Genomic DNA, 22,984 nt, shown 5'->3' on the forward strand with positions numbered 1-22,984 from the left:
GCTAAATCTGCAGGGGGTTGAAGACTACTTGTAGGCACTGTACATATTGAATGAGTAGAACTAAATGCATCTATCTTACAGACAACCTGTCACCAGGTCAAAGTGTTCAGTACTTGCTCTTAGTTTATTTCTACTGCTCCCTTGAGTATTCCAGGTTTTATTTATTTATTTTAAATCCACTGTACGGTTGCAGATATATGGGCCCTTTTATTTGGTGCTAATTCCAATAAGCCTGCTTTACACGGGACGACCGATTGTGCGATTTCACAATCGATCGTACCCGCCCCCGTCGTTTGTGCGTCACAGGCAAATCGCTGCCCGTGTCGCACAAAGTTGTGAAACCCCCGTCACACATACTTACCTGCTGAGCGACCTCGCTGTGGGCGGCGAACGTCCACTTCCTGAATGGGGAGGGACGTTGGCGTCACAGCGACGTCACACAGCCGCCGGAATAGAAGCGGAGGGGCGGAGATGAGCGGGATGTAAACATCCCGCCCACCTTCTTCCTTCCACATAGCCGGCGGGAGCCGTGGGACGCAAGTAAGCAGAGTTCATCGCTCCTGTGGTGTCACACGGAGCGACGTGTGCTGCCACGGGAATGATGAACAACCGGCACAAGTAAAAATAAACGATATTATGAAACTGAGCGACGAGTACATGACTCACGATTTGTGAGCGATACTGCGTCGCTCAAAGGTTTCACATGAGACGACGTCATGTATGATGCCGGATGTGCGTCACAAAAACCGTGACCCCGACGATGCATCGCACGATCCATCGTCTCGTGTAAAGCACCCTATAGTCTTTACTAAGGGGTATGGCTCACAGAATTCTCTTTTGGCAGCATTATTACCTTTTCTGCAATGCTCCCTTGGTAAAGAGCATAAAAATTAGCACTAGATAAAAAAGCATGCATCCCTGGAATACTATCACAAATGTATGATTTGGTATACATGTAGCTTATAAGCTCATGTTCACACTGGCCATAAGACATAAAAAACCAAAGAAGAAAATAATGTGAACATATACCCTGCTGTAACTAAATAGAAGCATAATGCATATAAATAAACATATCAAAAATTGTGTTTACTAAGTACCCTATGTTTATTTACAGTGGGTACGGAAAGTATTCAGACCCCTTTAAATTTTTCATTCTTTGTTTCATTGCAGCCATTTGGTAAATTAAAAAAAAAACAACATTTTTTTCCTCATTAATGTACACTCTGCACCCCATCTTGACAAAATATAGAAATTTTTGCAAATTTATTAAACAAGGAAACTGAAATATCAATGATAAGTATTCAGAACCTTTGCTCAGACACTCATATTTACGTCACATGCTGTCCATTTCCTTGTGATCCTCCTTGAGATGGGTCTACGCCTTCATTCATTGGAGTCCAGCTGTGTTTAATTAAACTAATAGGACTTTATTTGGAAAAGCACACACCTGTCTATATAAGACCTCACAGCGCATGTCAGACCACATGAGAATCAGGAGGTCAAAGGAACTGCCCAAGAAGCTCAGAGAATTGTGGCAAGGCACAGATCGGGCCAAGGTTACAAAATAATTTCTGCAGTACTCAAGGTTCCTAAGAGCACAGTGGCCTCCATAATCCTTAAATGGAAGACATCTGGGACCACCAGAACTCTTCCTAGACCTGGCCGTCCAGCCAAACTGAGCAATGGTGGGAGAAGAGCCTTGATGAGAGAGGTAAAGAAGAACCCCATGATCACGGTAGGTGAGCTCCAGAGATGTAGTAGAAAGATGGGAGAAAGTTCCACAAAGTCAACTATCACTGCAGCCCTCCACCAGTCGGGCCTTTATGGCAGAATGGCCAGATGGAAGCCTCTCCTCAGTGTAAGACATATGAAAGCCTGCATAGAGTTTGCAGAAAAAAGCCCTTGAAGGACTCCCGGACTATGAGAAACAAGATTCTCTGGTATGATAAGACGAAGCTAGAACCTTTTGGTGATAATTCTAAGTGACATGTGTGGAGAAAACCAGGCAGTGCTCATCACCTGCCTAATACAATCCCAACAGTGAAATACAGTCATATGAAAAAGTTTGGGCACCCCTATTAATGTTAACCTTTTTTCTTTATAACAATTTGGGTTTTTGCAACAGCTATTTCAGTTTCATATATCTAATAACTGATGGACTGAGTAATATTTCTGGATTGAAATGAAGTTTATTGTACTAACAGAAAATGTGCAATCTGCATTTAAACAAAATTTGACCGGTGCAAAAGTATGGGCACCCTTATCAATTTCTTGATTTGAACACTCCTAACTACTTTTTACTGAATTACTAAAGCACTAAATTGGTTTTGTAACCTCATTGAGCTTTGAACTTCATAGGCAGGTGTATCCAATCATGAGAAAAGGTATTTAAGGTGGCCACTTGCAAGTAGTTCTCCTATTTGAATCTGCTATGAAGAGTGGCATCATGGGCTCCTCAAAGCAACTCTCAAATGATCTGAAAACAAAGATTATTCAACATAGTTGTTCAGGGGAAGGATACAAAAAAAGTTGTCTCAGAGATTTAAACTGTCAGTTTCCACTGTGAGGAACATAGTAAGGAAATGGAAGAACACAGGTACAGTTCTTGTTAAGCTCAGAAGTGGCAGGCCAAGAAAAATATCAGAAAGGCAGAGAAGAAGAATAGTGTGAACAGTCAAGGACAATCCACAGACCACCTCCAAAGACCTGCAGCTTCATCTTGCTGCAGATGGTGTCAATGTGCATCGGTCAACAATACAGTGCACGTTGCACAAGGAGAAGCTGTATGGGAGAGTGATGCGAAAGAAGCCGTTTCTGCAAGCATGCCGCAAACAGAGTCGCCTGAGGTATGCAAAAGCACATTTGGACAAGCCAGTTACATTTTGAAAGAAGGTCCTGTGGACTGATGAAACAAAGATTGAGTTGTTTGATCATACAAAAAGGCGTTATGCATGGAGGCAAAAAACCACGGCATTCCAAGAAAAGCACTTGCTACCCACAGTAAAATTTGGTGGAGGTTCCATCATGCTTTGGGGCTGTGTGGCCAATGCCGGCACCGGGAATTTTGTTAAAGTTGAGGGTCGCATGGATTCAACTCAGTATCAGCAGATTCTTGACAATAATGTGCAAGAATCAGTGACGAAGTTGAAGTTACGCATGGGATGGATATTTCAGCAAGACAATGATCCAAAACACTGCTCCAAATCTACTCAGGCATTCATGCAGAGGAACAATTACAATGTTCTGGAATGGCGATCCCAGTCCCCAGACCTGAATATCATTGAACATACGTGGGATGATTTGAAGCGTGCTGTCCATGCTCGGCGGCCATCAAACATAACTGAACTGGAATTGTTTTGTAAACAGGAATGGTCAAATATACCTTCATCCAGGATCCAGGAACTCATTAAAAGCTACAGGAAGCGACTAGAGGCTGTGATTTTTGCAAAAGGAGGATCTACAAAATATTAATGTCACTTTTAAGTTGAGGTGCCCATACTTTTGCACAGGTCAAAATTTTGTTTAAATGCGGATTGCACATTTTCTGTTAGTACAATAAACCTCATTTCAATCCAGAAATATTACTGAGTCCATCAGTTATTAGATATATGAAACTGAAATAGCTGTTGCAAAAACCCAAATTGTTATAAAGTAAAAAGGTTAACATTAATAGGGGTGCCCAAACTTTTTCATATAACTGTATGGTGGTGGCAGCATTATGCTATGGGGTGTTTTTCAGCTGCAGGGACAGGACGACTGGTTGCAATTCATGGAAAGATGAAAGAGTCCAAGTACAGAGATAATATGGAAGAAAACCTCTTCCAGTGTGCTCTGGACCTCAGACTTTGTTGAAGGTTCACCTTCCAACAAGACAATGACCCTAAGCACACAGCTAAAGTAACAAAGGAGTGGCCTTAGAACAACTCTGTGACCATTCTTGACTGGCCCAGCAAGAGCCCTGACCTAAACCCAATTAAAGGGAACCTGTCATCAGAAATTTAGCTTGAAACCTAAAAGTTTCCCCCTCTGCAGCTTGTGGGCTGCATTTTAGCAAGGTTCCTGTATTTTTTGTGGCCCCTTTTAAACCAAATTAAATACTTTATAAACTTGTACCTTTTGCTATGTAAATTTTGTAAATCGTCCATGGGGGCGGGCTCTTTTGCGTCCATTGCTGTTCCTCCAGCACATTGACGCCGTCCCCCCACGCTCCATTTCATCCATCAGGACGCCGCCCACTGCGCCCGAGGTGCCGCCCACGCCAGGATCGCTGGTGACGTGTGTCACAAGCACGAGATTATGGGCGGTGCTGTGATTGCATCGCAAGTTCCCGCCCATAATCTCGTGGACGCGCTTTCCCCCACTGCCTCCAGCGTTCTGCGCAAGCTCTCGCCGGCCAAATGATCCGACGTCACCTCCTTCCCATCTTACCCTGCAGCAGGGCAAGTTGGGAAAGAGGTGACGTCGGGTCATCTGGCCAGCAAGCGCTTGCGCAGAACTCTGGAGGAAGAGGGGAAAGTGCGGTCATGAGGTTATGGGCGGCACTTGCTGATGACACTCACAGCGCCACCCATAACCTCGTGCCTGCGCAAAACGTCACTAGCGGTCACACGTGCACACAGTGCACAGTCCCGCTACAGTCGCACAGCACATGCGCGGGACCACGGGCGCCCAGGGGCGGCATCCTGAGATATGAAATTCAGCATTGGGGGGCGGCGTAAATCTGCTGGAGGAACAGCAACGGTCAGCAGAGAGCCTGCCCCCATGGACGATTTACAAAATTTACATAGCAAAAGGTACAAGTTTATAAAGTATTTAATTTGGTTTAAAAGGGGCCACAAAAAGTACAGGAACCTTGCTAGAATGCAGCCCAGGAGCTGCAGAGGGGGAAACTTTTAGGTTTAAAGCAAAATTTCTGATGACAGGTTCCCTTTAAGCATCTCTGGAGAGTCCTGAAAATGGCTGTCCACCAACGTTCACCATCCAACCTGACAGAACTGGAGAGGATCTGCAAGGAAGAATGGCAGAGGATCCCCAAAACCAGGTGTGAAAAACTTGTATCATTCCCAAGAAGACTCATGGCTGTACTAGTTCAAAATGGTGCTTGTACTCAATACTAAGCAAAGGGTCTGAATACTTATGGCCATGTGATATTTCAGTTTTTCTTGTTTAATAAATATGCAAAAATGTCTACATTTCTGTTTTTTTTCTATCAAGATGGGGTGCAGAGTGTATATTAATGAGAAAAAAAATGCCCTTTTTTGAATTTACCAAATGGCTGCAATGACACAAAGAGTGAAATATTTAAAGGGGTCTGAATACTTTCCGTACCCACTGTAAATAAACATAGGGTACTTAGTAAACACTATTTTTGATATGTTTATTTATATGCATTATGCTTCTAGTTTGTTACAGAAGGGTATATGTTCACATTATTTTCTTCTTTGGTTTTTAAAGTCTTATGGCCAGTGTGAACATGAGCTTACAAGCGACATGTATACCAACTCATACTCCAGCTTACTTTTTTTCTTTTTTTGTAGTCTCTTGTACTTTGTAGAAACAGTATCTAGCAGTATCTCTTTTTATCTTTTTTTTCTTTAAGTTTTCTTTTATTTACCCTTCTTGTATTTTATTTTTGCTTTTTTTACTTTTTTATTTTTTATATTTTTTTTTATTTTTTAACAAACTGTGCCTTTCATGAGGTCTTAAAAACCTTTGGGGGCATCTTAACATAGTAAAACATTATTTTTATTGCTCATTTCCCCTGTAAATAGGACGGTCATATTAGCCTCAGTGTAAAGGGAAATTTGGTGTCCTAGGGCTCAGCAACTCATGCTCCCTCCAACCGGTTCAGTGGTCTGTATACAAAGATCAAAAAAGTGAACATGGTAATAAACCATGTTTATCTTCTCTATGAGGAGTCTGGCTATGTCTGACAGCCATCTCCTTGCCCACACAACTGCACGATATAATGCAAACTACTTAATCTACATTGACATTTTAGACTGTAAGTGCAGACTGCCTGGATGTTAATAGTCTATGGGCAGTCCAAAAGAAATGAAGGAAACATCTTTATTGAGTGATATTTAAATGTAATCAATTATTAGAAATTCGATGCTAGATGTACCTTTTGGTGAGGATTCCAGTTAAATCAGGAAAAGTAAGATCCAACAACTTTTTCTCAGTCTCATCCAGAAAACTCACTCCTTTCCAGTTTATTGCAACAATAAAGTGGTTTCTGCTGATGCTGGGTCCTGTAGAACATTCAAAATAAGCAGAAAATAATTAGGAGACAACAGCATTTATACTAATTGATATTAAAACTATTAAAATGTTTCAGTTATTATGATTCTGAACCATACATGTGTGACTAGTATTATGCAATAATCCCACTGTTATAAAACGTATTTGGCAGCAATGATTTTTCTTACCTGCAAATCTGGAGGCTTCAAAGAACTTTGAGAATAATAAAGGCCACTGCTGGCGAGAGAAGTCTACTACTGTTTCCTTCACTTGTAGTGCAGGAGTCTTCTCCGTTACATATTGAGCCTAAAGAATAGACACAAGAGTTCGCTGTAGATGATCTATAAATTATACACTATATGGCGTAAAGCGGTGATGAACTAGGGTGCCAAAGGCCTGCAAGTAATATGGAGTCTGAGGGACCACTGTTCAGCTACATGTAAATATTACATTACCCTCATCCATAAATGTATCTATAGTAATAGACTGGGTGATTTGTTAAATGCATGAGATACTGTTTTTGTATGAACATAGTGAGTCAAGTGTATTGTTCCCACTACTGCTTATATAGCGGAATAAAGGGATCACTCCTGTACAGAGGCCCTCCGGAAGATTCACTTGTTTCCATGAGCGCTAGTCTGAGCCTGGCCAAAAGTATATAGACACCTGACCATAACAGCTATTAGGGTGCGTGCCCATGAACAGATGTAGCGTGTTTTCACTGCGTCCAAAATGGTGCATTATACAGTACAAGCATAGTGAATGGGATTTCTAGAAATCTCGTGCCCACTGTGCTTGTTTTTTCCGCAGCAAACACTGATCTGCGGTTTGGCTTTCCAAGCTGCAGTATGTCGATTGTTTGCTGCTGATTCGCATGTGTCCTCCGTAGGGAGAACACAAGCGAGAGACTACAGCGCACTGAACCCTGATCGTGGGCACGAGCAGCTGCGGTCTCCTGTGTTCCCCTGCGGAGGAGACAAGCGGCCCCGCAGGTAAGGACCCGCTGCGTCCAAGACCCAGTGAGTCCTGATCGTGGGCACATACCCTTAGGAGTTTTGGGCCACCCCAATCCAAATCCATGGAGTTGCGCCCCTTTTTGTGTCTATATCAGCCTCCACTCTTCTGATTAAAAAAAAGAAATTGACAGTGAGTCACTTCTCATGAGCATTTTGATTACATTTTTTTAAAGATTTAAAGGGGTTATCCCACGAACAAAGTTTATTTTAATCAATAGATCTTGGAATAATAATAATTTCCACAATTGGATGTGTTTAAAAAAAATGTTCCTGTGCTGAGATAATCTTATATATGTGTCCCTGATATGTACTGTGTAATGGCCGTGTCTGACCGTACAGGGACATGGTCTGATCATACCACAGCTCCTGGGCCATGGAGGAATTAAAAAAGTATACAGACATTATAGCATGGGATTGTGAATTAGTTTTTCTTTGAGGTAAAACATGTTTAAAAAAAAATAGGCAGGGAAATGATTTACATCACAAAAAGAATCAGCTGTGATCCCATGCTGTGCTGTATGTAAATCTCTTTTTGTTCCTCACTCCCCATGAGATGTGGTATGATTATACCATGTCACTGTACGGTTACACTTGGCCATTAGAACCGTTTCACACGTCAGTGAAAAACACTGACGTTCTTCACTGACGTGTAAAACATGCACATGTCCCTCCGTGATCCGTGATTCACAGCACACGTGGGTTGTCCATGTGCAATCCATGAATCATGATCTGTGATCCGTGATTGCATATGGACATTACTAACCTGCCTTCGTTCCTGCTGTCCATGGTGCTGAAGTCTCCAGCTCTGCAGCATCCGCCCACCGCTCTCTGCATCTACTTCCTGGTCGGGTTTTCCTGAGCCAGGCAGGAGCTGCCGAGAGCAGAGGCTCCTGAGCGAATCGCAGGCAAGGTAAGTTGAAAATATTTAATATTTAATTTGTCCGTGATTTTCTGGTACGTGTTTCACTGATCACACACGGATCACACCATAGTGTGGTCCGTGAGTCATCAGTGATGCCAGAAAAAAACAGACTTGTCTCCGTGCAGAAACACGGCCACGAGTGTACACTGCACGGAGACACGTTCAGTGAAAAATCACTGATGTGTGAGCAGACCCATTGATTATAATGGGTCTGCGTATGTCAGTGATTCTGGTACGTTTAAAAAAAAGCACAAACGTACCAGAATCACTGACGTGTGAAAGGGGCCTTACACAGTACATAGCATGATTGCTCTCAGTGGGAGAAACAAAATTAAAATGTTGTATTTGTGATGCCTTTTAATGGCTAACTAAAATAATAGTTAGCCATTAAAAGGTATGACAACTACAACATTTTAATTTTGTTTCTCTCACTGAGAGCAATCAATCATTTTTCAACTGGCTAACACGGTACCAAAACCTTTTTCTTTCAACAGTACATAGCAGGGACACATATATAAGATTATCTCAGCACATTTTTTTTTTAAACACATCCAATTGTGGAAATTATTATTATGCCAAGATCTATTGATTAAAATAAACTTTAAAATGAAATTTGTTGGATGAGATAAGGCAGATTATGTCCCCTTTTACAAACATGGAATTGTACCTTATTGATGACCTGCAGGGTTCCTTGGGTAGATTAAAGATACAAGCTCGATAGTGGGGTAGAGGGTATAGGTCATCTGAGCGGGGGCGTGAGAAGGCTTGGTCATGTCGCGAGGGGGGAGGGGTTGGAAATGTTAATGTTGCTAAGTTACTAAGGGGGAGGGGGTGGGCTAAGTTGCAGAGTCAATGTTAGGGGGTTGGGATATATTGTCTGGGAGATCATTGTCTTAAAATTGAGAGGCCTTCCACTCAAAGAATGAAGAATTTTTGATATATGCTATTTCTTCTCATAACAAAAATGAAAAGGCCATTGAATTATGGAGCTAAAGATCTGAACTGAGGTCATTTTTTAAGTATTATGGAGGCAATTATGTTATTTCAGCAATATCTGAGATGAGATAGGAAAACTTTAAAGTTAGCTTATATGACATTTCGTAAGACATTAATTTCCATGAATACTTTGGCAAAAAACAGCCCCTTACAAATTACTATAATATAAATTAATGAAACAAAACATAAATAAATAAAAATTAGAAAATAAACCTTGTTGTGCCTAGAATGCTAACATTAAAATAACGCTAGGAAATAAAAATTGGAATTTTTTAAAATTTTTTTTTAATTTATTAATGGGGTTGTCTCAACTTCTTAAATTGGTAAAATTGCTTGCAATTTACCTTGTAAATACAATTGTCTACATTCTCCAGAATAGAATGATTTTTAACTCTGTACTGTACTGTAGTTTATTGCTCATTGCCTAGGTTAGAGCAAATCTCTGCAATTTATCAGAGGTGGGCGGTTTAATAAGCAAAGCGTGCAGTGCTTACAAGGTCTTTGCTATAGAGCGTTCAAGTGCTGTTTTCAAGCTGTGTGGATCACTGGATTCAGCTAGTGTCAGTTCCTGGGCTCTTCCAGTGCTACAAAGTGCAAAATTCAGTCCAATGGCACAACAATTTTGCTGGCCCGAACTGTCTCTCACCAAGAATGCTCCGGCAAGAGTATATGTCATATGTCATTTGTATAGAGCTGAGCTAACCTAGCATTTGCTACATTTGCTGATTTTTTTTTTATTACACCCTGTCATAATGTGACTGTAGGATAACAAGGGACAGGAGCTCCTGTGCTTTCCCTCATGCTAAGGGTCCCTAGACTATCTCTAATCTCAGGGATACTCCTGATGGTGGAGATCCCTGAGTTCCATGCCTAGCTATGCTCCTGACCAGAACTAATCTGATTTCCCCTCTCACCAGGGAAGGACGGGGCAGGAGTTAGAGGGAAACACAGATAAAGACAGAAAAGGGAAAACCAAAACTCAGACACACAGGAATAGACAATGAGAGACTCAACGCAAAAAGGGTTAACTCCACAACTGCATTCAGCAACAAGTACTACAATCACCAGATAGTCTGGATCACAACACCTCACCAGACCAACGAAGATAAACTATAGCTGGCATAGAAGGAAGAATCTAGCCTGCATATATAGGAGGGGCGCAGATGTAATTGGCTCCTCACAACATGTGATCAAAGGATACTAACAAGCAGACTAGCAGAGATTAACTCTTGCTAGTCTGCCTATGAACTACCACTCTGCAGGTCGCATCCACGTCTGCCTGCGATGATCACAGACACCAGAGAAGTTATCGGGCAGAGTGTCAAAATCTGTAGTCTAAACAGATCCTGACGTCGCCATGACAGTCGTCGAAGTTTGTAAAAATCTCCATGTGACACACCCACTATGGTTAGATTATTACCTTTGCTTGATTTTCCTTCAATAGGTTTACCCAGTAACTGCTTGGCTTAGAGGCTAATTGCTTTGTAGGAATGCAGTCTTTTAGGACACTGTGTATGTGTTCTTCTTTTAGTAATTCACCATATTTAATATAGTAATGCTTGGACATAAGCTCTACTAAATTATCCTCCTTCAAGAGAAAAATATAAACATTCGTAAGGATGTACCAAATAGAATAAATCCGTTGTAACACTTTACTTTGTATCAAAGAAATGTGAATTTCAGATAAAAGAAAAAAAAATAGTATACAGTAATAATAAAAAAGTATAAAAGAAACAACACTAACTGTAAACCCTTTTTATTTCTTATAAATAATAGATGGAAACAAAAGAAAGAGCAGACGTGTAAATATAAGTCGATAAGGTATCCTCTCCTGTTCTATTCTACAAGGGTACAGTGCAAAATGTAAAGCGAACATACACATTTTTATTTTAATAATACTTTAAAGGGGTTGTCTCATGAACAAAGTTGATTTTAATCAATAGATTTTGGATTAATAATAATACTTGAATGTATTTGAAAAAAAATGTTCCTGTGCTGAGATAATCCTATATATGTGCCCCTGCTATATACTGTGTAATGGTCGTGTCTGACTGTATACTGACATGGTCTGATCATACCACATCTCCTGGGGAGGGGAGAACGCAAAAGAGAGTATACAGACAGTACAGCATAGGATTGTAACCTCTTTGTATTGCTTTTCTTTCTCATACCAGGAGATGTGGTATGATCAGACCATGTCCCTGTACGGTCAGACACGGCCATTACACAGTACATAGCAGAGGCACATATATAAGATTATCTCAACAGAGGAACATTTTTTTGAAACACATCCAATTGTGGAAACAATTATTATTCCAAGATCTATTGATTAAAATGAGCTTTAAAATTAACTTTTTTTCACAGGGAAACCCCTGTAAATGTCCTGCAGATTAGTGGGACTCTGGATCCTCAGATCACCACCAACTGCCTAAGACACATGTCACAAATCCACTGTATAAGCGCACAGATTTCTGTATACGGGCTCACTAGAAAGTTTCTAATCATTGCATAATATTCTGCACCTCCAAAAAAGGGTGTGCTGGGACTTGATACTGATGGCCTATCCTATTGTGGTTCTGTCCCATTTACGTGAATAATACTGAACTGCAGTACCAGGCAAAGTTCCTCTGAAATGTAGAGATCTGAGCCTGGTAAACAAAGTAGAAGTATGTGGCTTGCCGAAGAGCTGCAAACCCTTCATTCATTTGACCAGTTGCCATAACTAGATGTTAAACCACCAAGAACCCGATATCGATGGCCTATCTTGAGGTTTTGATAGGTACAAATAGCTAAACCTACCTTCTCGCAGCGGTACTCTCCAAAGCATAGGCCACGTAAAACCTGATTATAAATAAGGTCAGTGCTAACAGAATCATCTGAAGAGTTATGCCATGGTGAGAAGACTTCTTTGCGGAAGAAGAGGCGCCATGGAGCATGCTTCTCTTGGTCTCCCCTTTCCCTGGCTAATTGCTCACATTGAGAAATACCATCCATTAGATGTTCCGATCCGCTACCCAGAGACCACACCTGAAGATCATAAATAGAAACATATTCAAGTGACAAAAATAAATCTGTGTCATATGACTGTAAAACTATTAGGGTCACACTTTGCATCTTTTCCATATTTTTTCTGCCACGAAAAAACCCCAGCATTTTATTGAACCAGCAAAGTTAATGCAATATATGAAGTCACATGCACATGATGCTTATCTTTTTATTTCCAGAATTGAAGCAGTTTCTAAACGACAGCATGTCAGATTTCACCATTTTTACAGCATTTTTCAACCATTCTAATGAATGTAGGGGAAAAAGTTCTTCACAAATGTACAGAATAAAACTGAAAGAAATGGCATCATCAGAGGTATTTTCAGTGTTTATCACGCCAAGAGAAAAGCGTTTGGTGCAGAAATCTCCGCAGAAAATAAAATGTTCCCAAACCTTTAGGGTACGTGCCCATAATCAGGGTTTGCAACGGTTTGGATGCAGTGTGTTGATGCTGTGTCCAAAACGCAGTGTTGTACAGTAGAAGCATAGTGGAAGGGATTTTTAGAAATCCCATGCCCACTGTGCGTGTACTGCCTGCAGCGTAAACTGACCTGCGGTGCGGATTTCCGAGACACAAGCATGTCAATTCTTTGCTGCGGAGTTGCAAACATTCTCTGTAGGGAGACACAAGCGATAGACCGCAGCGCCCCAAACCCTGATCATGGGCACAAGCAGCTTCGGTCTCCTGAATTCTCCTGTATAGACTCGCGGCCCCCCAGGTCCTGGACGCGGCGGGTCCTGATCGTGGGCAAGTAACCTTAGAGGTAATTTTGGGAAAGTATATCAGCATTTTTAAGTATTATTTATGTTGATATAATAATCTGAAATGAGAGTCCATTTTTTCCTTATAGAGATATTATCATTAAAACAGTGGAGTTGCAACTGCTTTTGCCGCCCGGGGCAGTCGTCAAATTTGGCGCCCCCCTCCGTTGGCCATCGATAATCCAGAATATATATAACTTGGGTATCTTTGGTATTGGGTGACGGATGGAGGGGGGCAGCAGCTGATGGGGAGAGCAGTGACGTATGAAGGGGGGCAGCGGCTGATGGGGAGAGCGGTGGCGTATGAAGGGGGGCAGCGGCTGATAGGGAGAGTGGTGGTAGATGCAGGGGGGCAGCGGCTGATGGGAAGAGCAGTGGTGGATGGAGGGGGGGTAGCAAATGGAGGAGGGCAGTGGCAGATCGGAGGCAGTAGCGGCGGTGGATTGGGGGCGGTGACTACTGCTGCTGCGGTGGCGGGGCTGCTGAAAAGGGGCAGTGGTGGGGGCAGCGGTGGATCGGGGGCTGATCGGGGTCAGCGGTGGATCAGAGGCACTTACCAAATGGCACTTGCAGGGATCACTCTCCTCAGCTTTCATGGATGAAGTGAAGCTGAGGGTAGTGGTCACCTACAGGTCACCGGCCCCAGATCCAAGGTGATTGGAGAGATCGGTCACAAGGTCGATCTCTCCAATCAGAGCTGGGGGCGGATGAAACAAAGTTTACCCAGCTCCAGCCAATGATCAGTGCTATAGCTGCACTGATCATGGCTGGATTTCAATGTTTTAGCCATTTTCAATGGCTGAAATATCACAGTGGCTGTGATTGGCTAAGCGGCGTTCGTCAGCCAATCACAGCCTCCGTAGGTCCAGGGGGAAGACACCACCCCTCCTGAGGTCAGGCAGAGGTCCCCTCCTCCCCGAATCTAAAGGGTACTTTACACGCTGAGATATCGGTACCGATATCGCTAGCAAACGTACCCGCCCCCGTCGGTTGTGCATCACGGGCAAATCGCTGCCCATGGCGCACAACATTGCTAACACCCGTCACACGGACTTACCTTCTCTGCGACTTCGCTCTGGCCGGCGATCCGCCTCCTTTCTAAGGGGGCAATTCGTGCAGCGTCACAGCAACGTCACACAACAGCCGTCCAATAGCAGAGGAGGGGCGGAGATGAGCGGCCAGAACATGCCGCCCACTTCCTTCCTTCCTCATTGCCGGTGGACGCAGGTAAGGAGATGTTCTTCGTTCCTGCGGTATCACACGTAGCGGTTTTTGTACACCGATCGCAACCACCAAGGCTCCGGGGCCGCGATTTTGCCATGACGTACTGGGTACATCATGGGTCGTTAAGTACCAGGTCACTATGACATACCCAGTATGTCATGGGTCGTTAAGAGGTTAATCAACAATTATTATTTCTTCTAACTTTTTCTATTTTTTATTTTTTACCCCCAAAATGCCGCTCCCCTGACACGTGCCACCTGGGGCGGACCGCCCCCTCCATCCCCCCTTTGCTATGCCACTGCATTAAACATATAATACACATACATATATCAATGCTGTAGGGGACATCAGTTTGGTATTATACAATGTAATCTCCAGTATTTATAGCAAAACTTCATGTACCTGATCATATATTGAGATGTAAACAGAAAAACCAAATAAGTCCTTCATCTCCAGTTTCAGGCCAATGTTCCTGCATATCTCTTTGGCAGAGGTGGCAGAATCGGCTTGGATGACGACAGTCTCACCAGTCATGATCTTCACGGGCACTTCAAGAGATGCTGAACCTTTCAATGCCTTAAATAGACCAGAAGGAAATCTCTAATTACTTATAGCAATATGACAATTGGAAGATTCAAGGTTTTAGCAGTACTGAATAGAGAAGTTATCTTTGGTGCTATCAAGCAATAGCTAATACTTTGTACTGTATATTTTAGATCAATCACAATTAGAATGTAAATGATATAGTACATGTTTATAAACCTAAAATGTTGGCTACATTTCTATTGCAGGGATGTATTTATGAAATGCTTTCATAGAGCAGTCTGTCTAAGGGGCACTTTGCACGCTGCTGTAACGGGGGCAGGGGGTGCCTCAGGGGTTGTAGTCGCGGTCTCCCGCCCAGGGGGCGGCAGGCTGACCCCCGGCCCGGCCGTCACTGTTAAAACGGAGGTGTTGTTTGTGGGGCAGAGTGTGGGTGGCAGGGACGCGTTCGTGCCGGTACCTGAGTTCTCCGTGACGCCGTTTTCACTCGGCTCGCCAGCCCCTTCATCAGTTACAGAAAAGAGCCACTGACAGGCAGCTGGTAAACTAAGAAACATTTTATTGAACGAGGCTTCCATTTTCTGTGACACTTCTCAGCAGCAAGTTACTTCAGTACTTCACTTTAACGTTACAGATTACGTTCCTTCCTGACGGTTTCCCCTTTTTGCTGACGGTCACTCTCCTTCACCTGCAGGGGACACTTGTTAACCCCCTAGTAGCTGTACTCTGAACCCTGAATTACTGCAGGGCAGATCTAGCACACACTACCGGTTCCGGATGAGTTCCCACTCCTCTTTACACCTTTCAGCATCAAGTCACATCGGTTTATAGGTTACACTTCTTGCTGACGGTTTCCTCTTTCCCCGGTAACTTTCCCTTGCCTGCAGGGGACATGCGTTAACCCCCTAGTAGCTGCACACTGAACCCGGATTTACTATAGGGCAGATCTAGCACAGACTACCGGCTCCGGATAAGTTCTCACCTCTCCACTTCTTTGCCGGGGAACTACTTCTCTTGCTTTCTACGGGCGTTCCCGTGTACCTCCACTTCTTTGTCTGCGCACTCACTCTGGCTGCCTGCCACTTTTTACTCACACACTCTGCCCCGTCACCTCAGACTTCTCTCTCCAGTCACATCTCTCTGCACACTGCTCTGCCTTCAGAGACCTCCCTTCCTTCCCTGCCACTGTTACCAGGGGAACCACTGCTCTACACTGGCACCTAGTGGGGAAACTGTTTAATCACTACAACAACAGGTAACATTTTACCATTAACATTTACAATTTGCCACCATACTACTGTGGCGTCTTCAGGGGGGGAAAAACAGCTCCTTCACTACCAGGGGTCCGACTACCCCTTACATTCCTCCCCTCTTTAACCTCAGCCTCCTGGCGAGGTTCGTACCTGCAAAACAACACATGTAGGAAAACACACAGACTGGCACACAAGTTTGGTGCCCGGAGTCCCTCCAGGGAAGCTCCCGGTCTTAGTCGCACATCTGCCCGGAGGCCCTCCTCAGGCGCTCCCGGTCTTAGCTGACCTTCTGCCCGGAGGCTATTTCCAAGCGCTCCCGGTCTTTGGGTGGGCAGAAAACAACAGGACAACAAGATTCCTTCTTAACAGTCACGGAAGGAGTCCACGCACAGTTCTGCATTAAGCTCCTCCCGGGTTCAGTACTTTTAACATTACTGTAACTGGAAACATTCACCGGCTTTCAACAGTACCGGTTTTCAACGGCAAACAAATCACTCTCTTCCGGACGATTACCTCTGGTTCTGGGATATCTTGCCAGTACGGGGCCTTAACTCCTGAGGGGGGCAGAGGGCCTACCTTAACAGACGCGGGCGCCTCCGGAATCTGTACGGATGCTCCTGGTGGCCCGCTCCCCAGAGTCACCTGGGACTTGTAGGTGGCCTGGACTTCCGTCGTCGTTTCCCCGGTAACGGCATCCCATGAGGTAAAAAACGTGACCTTCGCTGGTTTCTCCGAGACTCCAGTCACGGCCGGTATCATGCTTGCCGGCAACGTGATGGTGGGTAACTCTCCCACCGAGCTCTCCATCGGACGTCCTCTTCCGCATCCTACGGGCACCAGCGCGCCCGCTACGGCTTGCTTGTCTGTCCTGGCCTCCATTTTGTGTAGCACAGGTAACTGGAACTGTTGCTTCTGCTGCTGGGATTGCAATGGCGCCGGGGAAGGTGGAGGCGGTTCTTCTTTTCCCGCTTTAGCACACACTCCGCCCCCGGCTTCACCCACCAGGTCTGCATAGCGTTGGCGACGCCTTTTCTTTCTTGCGGCGCCGCCCACGTCTCTAGACCTCTGCAGCTTCTTGGGGCAAGTACCTCCCCTCTTTGGGCGGCGCACTCCGGGCTTCTTCCTCCCAGGCCAGCCCAGTGCTTTTCGTTTGGCGCCAACTTTTCGCTCCTCCACTGAGTCCATGAGGACGGCCGCCATCTTGCCGCTATCTTGTGGCCCGTTCAGCACGTCAGGCACCACTTGATCTTCCTTACAGTCTCTGGTCGGGGTTTCTTGCATGCAGGCTTCATCCTGCCGACTACGCCAGTTTGTAACGGGGGCAGGGGGTGCCTCAGGGGTTGTAGTCGCGGTCTCCCGCCCAGGGGGCGGCAGGCTGACCCCCGGCCCGGCCGTCACTGTTAAAACGGAGGTGTTGTTTGTGGGGCAGAGTGTGGGTGGCAGGGACGCGTTCGTGCCGGTACCTGAGTTCTCCGTGACGCCGTTTTCCCTCGGCTCGCCAGCCCCTTCATCAGTTACAGAAAAGAGCCACTGACAGGCAGCTGGTAAACTAAGAAACATTTTATTGAACGAGGCTTCCATTTTCTGTGACACTTCTCAGCAGCAAGTTACTTCAGTACTTCACTTTAACGTTACAGATTACGTTCCTTCCTGACGGTTTCCCCTTTTTGCTGACGGTCACTCTCCTTCACCTGCAGGGGACACTTGTTAACCCCCTAGTAGCTGTACTCTGAACCCTGAATTACTGCAGGGCAGATCTAGCACACACTACCGGTTCCGGATGAGTTCCCACTCCTCTTTACACCTTTCAGCATCAAGTCACATCGGTTTATAGGTTACACTTCTTGCTGACGGTTTCCTCTTTCCCCGGTAACTTTCCCTACCCTGCAGGGGACATGCGTTAACCCCCTAGTAGCTGCACACTGAACCCGGATTTACTATAGGGCAGATCTAGCACAGACTACCGGCTCCGGATAAGTTCTCACCTCTCCACTTCTTTGCCGGGGAACTACTTCTCTTGCTTTCTACGGGCGTTCCCGTGTACCTCCACTTCTTTGTCTGCGCACTCACTCTGGCTGCCTGCCACTTTTTACTCACACACTCTGCCCCGTCACCTCAGACTTCTCTCTCCAGTCACATCTCTCTGCACACTGCTCTGCCTTCAGAGACCTCCCTTCCTTCCCTGCCACTGTTACCAGGGGAACCACTGCTCTACACTGGCACCTAGTGGGGAAACTGTTTAATCACTACAACAACAGGTAACATTTTACCATTAACATTTACAATTTGCCACCATACTACTGTGGCGTCTTCAGGGGGGGAAAAACAGCTCCTTCACTACCAGGGGTCCGACTACCCCTTACACTGCGACATCGCAGGCCGATGCTGCGATGCCAAGCGCGATAGTCCCCGCCCCCGTCGCAGCTGCGATATCCTTGTGATAGCTGCCGTAGCGAACATTGGACTCACCCGCCCTGCGACGTTGCTCTGGCCGGCGACCCGCCTCCTTATTAAGGGGGTGGGTCGTGCGGCGTCACTGTGATGTCACACGGCAGGCGGCCAATAGGAGCGGAGGGGCGGAGATGAGCGGGATGTAAACATCCCGCCCACCTCCTTCCTTCCACATATCCTACGGAAGCCGCGGTGACGCCGGTAGGAGATGTTCCTCGCTCCTGCGACTTCACACACAGCGATGTGTGCTGCCGCAGTAGCGAGGAACAACATCGGACCATCGCGTCAGTGTAATTATGGATTACGCCGACGCTGCACCGATGATACGATTACGACGCTTTTGCGCTCGTTAATCGTATCATCGAACCTTTACACACTACGATGTCGCATGCGATGCCGGAAGTACGTCATTTTCAATTTGACCCCACCGAAATCGCACCTGCGATGTCGTTGTGTGCAAAGCCCGCCTTAGTGTTCCTGCACTTGTCGCGGGCGGGGAGGACGCCACTGCGCTGCGCTCGCTAACGCTCAGGTCCGGCGCTGCTGCGATGGCTGCTCGGTGGCTCGAGCGGTGGGCCGGATCCGGGGACTCGAGCGGTGCTCCTTGCCCGAGAGTGAAAGGGGTGGTTGGTTTGGGGGATTTAGTCCGTGACGCCACCCACGGATCGTGGTGAAGATAGGCACCACCGCTGCTGATGACGGGGATCCCGGGAGCGATGGTAAGGAGCAGCTGGGATATTGTTTTCCCCCTCCATGGATAGGGGTTGGTGGTCCCGGGGCCCGATGATGTGACGGGGAGGCAGGGTTGGTGAGGTGCAGGGTTGCAGGGACAGCACGGCGCAGTGCCGGATGGCACGGGTGTACTCACTCAGCAAGAAAGGTACAAAGTCCTCGGTAAACCAAACGGCTGGATGGACGGGTCCCGTAGCTGGCTGCAGTGCTTCTCCCCGGACAGATGATGGTGTCTTTCCCTGCACCTTGATGTTCTCTGATTACTATGGATTCCCAACGGTAGTCCGCTCCCCGGTGTATGGGTACCGGAGGAGCCCGTTTGCCCGCAGACGCTGGCCCTTGGGTCTCTAGCCTTAGGCGGTAGCTGTATACTCTCACGGTGTGGGCTGTTGCCTTCAATCGGGACTTTTGCTGTTGTGAAACCCCTGGGGTTCCAGTCACATTCGAATCTGACCATTGTCGGCGGCTCCAAGCCTGGTCGGGGTCCGATGGCCCTGCCTGTGTGGGCTAGCTTCACTTCGCTCCCCGGTCGGTACCGTCGCGCCGTCGCCCGTCCCCGGTCCTATGGTTCTGCGTTGCTCCACCACTCCTGCAGACGGCCACCACCGTCTGCCAACCTTGCTGTTAGTGCCTTGGCCACAAACCCAGACACCCAAGTGTTTACTCCTCACTCTTCCACCTCCTGGACTAAACTGTCACTTTTCCCGCCTCCAGGCCTGTGAACTCCTCGGTGGGTGGGGCCAACCACTTAGCTCCGCCCCACCTGGTGTGGACATCAGACACTGGAGGGAGGCAACAAGGGTTTTTGTTTGGCTGGTGTCCCTGTCTAATGGGGGTGGGGGGGTGTTTGGATGTTATCTGTGACGACCTGGCTAGGCCAGGGCACCACATTCCCCCTTGGTGAAATGCAGACCGTCCGCGGGCTGCCCGTCCATCACCGGTTTTATTTTTCAAAACTGTGAAAAGATATAAATAACATGTAAAACATTTTCAAACATAAGCATTTCTTGTAAGGACACTTCAACGTTGCACATATAAACATTTTTAATAAACAGACGGACGGACGGATGTCTTCCGCTCTCCCACCCAAGCAACCTAGCCCTGATGCTGCCCCTAAGAAGTGGGCAGCATCCCTTGACCCCAGTCCAGGTTCAGGCTGCCCGAGTGGGAACGGGTACGGTTACTCGCACCCGGCTGTCATTTCAGGGGACCCCACGTCCTTGGGGGACCCCTGACCCCCAGAGGATGGCCACCGGTCCTGGTGGTGGCCGGGCCCCAGCCTACTCTGCTGCGGGCCCTTCCTCCAATCTGCCTCTCCAGAGGCGGCTCCACGGAATATCACCCTCAACTTATTTACGGGCCCACAAGTTCGTGGGTGGCCTGCCAGTTCTCGGCCTTGTCCATGAGTAGTCTCTCATACAGGTTGTAAAACACACAGGGTCCCTCCGGGGACAACTTGCCGGCAACGGCCGGAATAATCATGTAAACAATCAGGTAAATGTCACGGTTCATTAGAGTCATTCATTTAAACTGCTGAGGGTCCCTATGGGGAACAACTGCTTGCAACGGCGGACCGCTGCCATAACTGCTGACTTTCGTGCTCCTCACCCGGCTCCAGGTGAAGAAGCACGGGTTCCAGCCCCTCCAGCGCACGGTAGGCACGACGAGGAAGAGCTGCCCGGTATCCATTGTTTCCGCTCCGAGGGATGTAAGTGGCCCCCATGTCATACAGGCCGAAGACTCCCTCCTCCTCCGAGACATGCTCCGTGTCAGCCCCCGAGCCGCTGGCATCTGACTCCAGGGAACCACTGGTGGGACTTGGCAGGCCGGTAACGGTTTCCAGCTGAGCCCAGACTCGTGGCCCCTCATTGGCAAGTGACCCGTCATCGGCTGGGGTCGGGAGGTCTGCTACCGGTTCGTCTACATTACCCACTCCAGTGGTTGATGGGCTGGCTTCCTCTCGGGCTTCCGGGCCCTGGCGTGGCAACACGGACTCTGCCACTTCCATCGGGGACGGTGATCTGGGTGGGGTTGTATGGGCGGTCAGCACAGGCGATGGGTCCGGCCCTGCTGGGGCCAGGAGTACACCGGATCCTTCAGCCGCAGAGGCCGGTCCTCTAGGGACACAAGGGTGTGGGTCTCTCACCAGCTCCTCTAGCATGGTCTCTATTTCATGCGCCCGCACGACCGCGAGCAGCTCCTCCATCTCAGCAGTCCAGCGATCGAGTAGGTCCCGTACTTGGACCCGGTTACAGCAGCACAACAGCATCACTTGGGTGTTCAGCCAAGCTGCCGTCCCGGGGGCAGGTTCCGGAGACGCAGGCCTCTCAGATGGTGCGGACATGTTGCAAGCTGCTTCCAGGAACCGGTTATGTTTGCAGAGTCCTGGCGTCCCCGCTTTTATAGCTTTGGCTACATCAGGCAGACACACTCTCGCGCCCCCTTGGTACTCTTCAGCACTTCCGTTTGTTGGGGGCGGGGCTTCGCTTTTGCGCCTTCCCTGCTCGGAGAAGATGCTTGAGCGGGAGATTTTCGCGCCAAGATGGCGGCGCTTCAAAATTTTCGGCCGGACACCGCCAGCGTAGATCACAAGGCTCACTTCTACTGGTAAGTAGATGGGTTCAATCCTGTTCGTGACGCCAAGTTGTCGCGGGCGGGGAGGACGCCACTGCGCTGCGCTCGCTAACGCTCGGGTCCGGCGCTGCTGCGATGGCTGCTCGGTGGCTCGAGCGGTGGGCCGGGTCCGGGGATTCGAGCGGCGCTCCTCACCTGTGAGTGAAATGGGTGGTTGGTTTGGGGGATTTAGTCTGTGACGCCACCCACGGGTCGTGGTGAAGATAGGCATCACCGCTGCTGATGACGGGGATCCCGGGAGCGATGGTAAGGAGCAGCTGGGATGTTGTTTTCCCCCTCCGTGGGTAGGGGTTGGTGGTCCCGGGGCCCGATGATGTGACGGGGAGGCAGGGTTGGTGAGGTGCAGGTTTGCAGGGACAGCGCGGCGCAGTGCCGGATGGCACGGGTGTACTCACTCAGCACGAAAGGTACAAAGTCCTCGGTAAACCAAACGGCAGGATGGACGGGTCCTGCACCGTCTGCCAACCTTGCTGTTAGTGCCTGGGCCACAAACCCAGACACCCAAGTGTTTACTCCTCACTCTTCCACCTCCTGGACTAAACTGTCACTTTTCCCGCCTCCAGGCCTGTGAACTCCTCGGTGGGTGGGGCCAACCGCTCAGCTCCGCCCCACCTGGTGTGGACATCAGACACTGGAGGGAGGCAACAAGGGTTTTTGTTTGGCTTGTGTCCCTGTCTAATGGGGGTGGGGGGGGGTGTTTGGATGTTATCTGTGACGACCTGGCTAGGCCAGGGCGCCACACACTCCTCCAATGCTACAAAGGCAAAACTGCCTCCTTTAGCAACACTGGAATGGGCACAATTAGGCAAGCAGAGCAACCTAGCCACTGGCCAGAATTAACAATCATCAGGAGTACACCGACTCACAGCTTCCTGCTTGAGGAGCAGTGAACTCCTGAAGAAAGAACATCCCTTTAAATTATAAATGAAGACATTTGAGCTATGTAATGTATTTACTTAGAAACATTGCTTAAAGTTTTAAGAAACTTAAGTTTTTGGGGCTTGGCCTAGCCACCGAGCAGAGAAGACATACTTGAGCACAGCTCCCATTTCTAATCCCTTTTAAAAGCACTTTCTGCTCAGTAAAAGTGCCCTAATCTACACATACAGAGTCCCCTGACCTTTGCTCCCCCTGCGCACCAGCACAGCTGCGGAAACCTGTTGAGG

The 22,984-nt window shown here is 47.3% G+C and overlaps 1 protein-coding gene across 1 annotated transcript in view; it reads right to left on the minus strand.

The window, feature by feature from the left end:
* The window catches only part of MYO7B (myosin VIIB), a 266,503-nt gene that overhangs the window by 44,214 nt on the left and 199,305 nt on the right, over positions 1-22,984 (minus strand). The window contains exons 29-33 of the mRNA XM_075340840.1: positions 14,608-14,781; positions 11,974-12,201; positions 10,595-10,762; positions 6,429-6,546; positions 6,125-6,251 (exon numbers count right to left, since the gene is read on the minus strand). Coding sequence (XP_075196955.1) covers positions 6,125-6,251; positions 6,429-6,546; positions 10,595-10,762; positions 11,974-12,201; positions 14,608-14,781 — 815 coding nt within the window. The remainder of the gene's footprint in view (positions 1-6,124; positions 6,252-6,428; positions 6,547-10,594; positions 10,763-11,973; positions 12,202-14,607; positions 14,782-22,984) is intronic.

This window comes from Anomaloglossus baeobatrachus, chromosome 3 (genome assembly GCF_048569485.1).
Source record: "Anomaloglossus baeobatrachus isolate aAnoBae1 chromosome 3, aAnoBae1.hap1, whole genome shotgun sequence".
Classification (NCBI taxonomy): Eukaryota; Metazoa; Chordata; class Amphibia; order Anura; family Aromobatidae; genus Anomaloglossus; species Anomaloglossus baeobatrachus.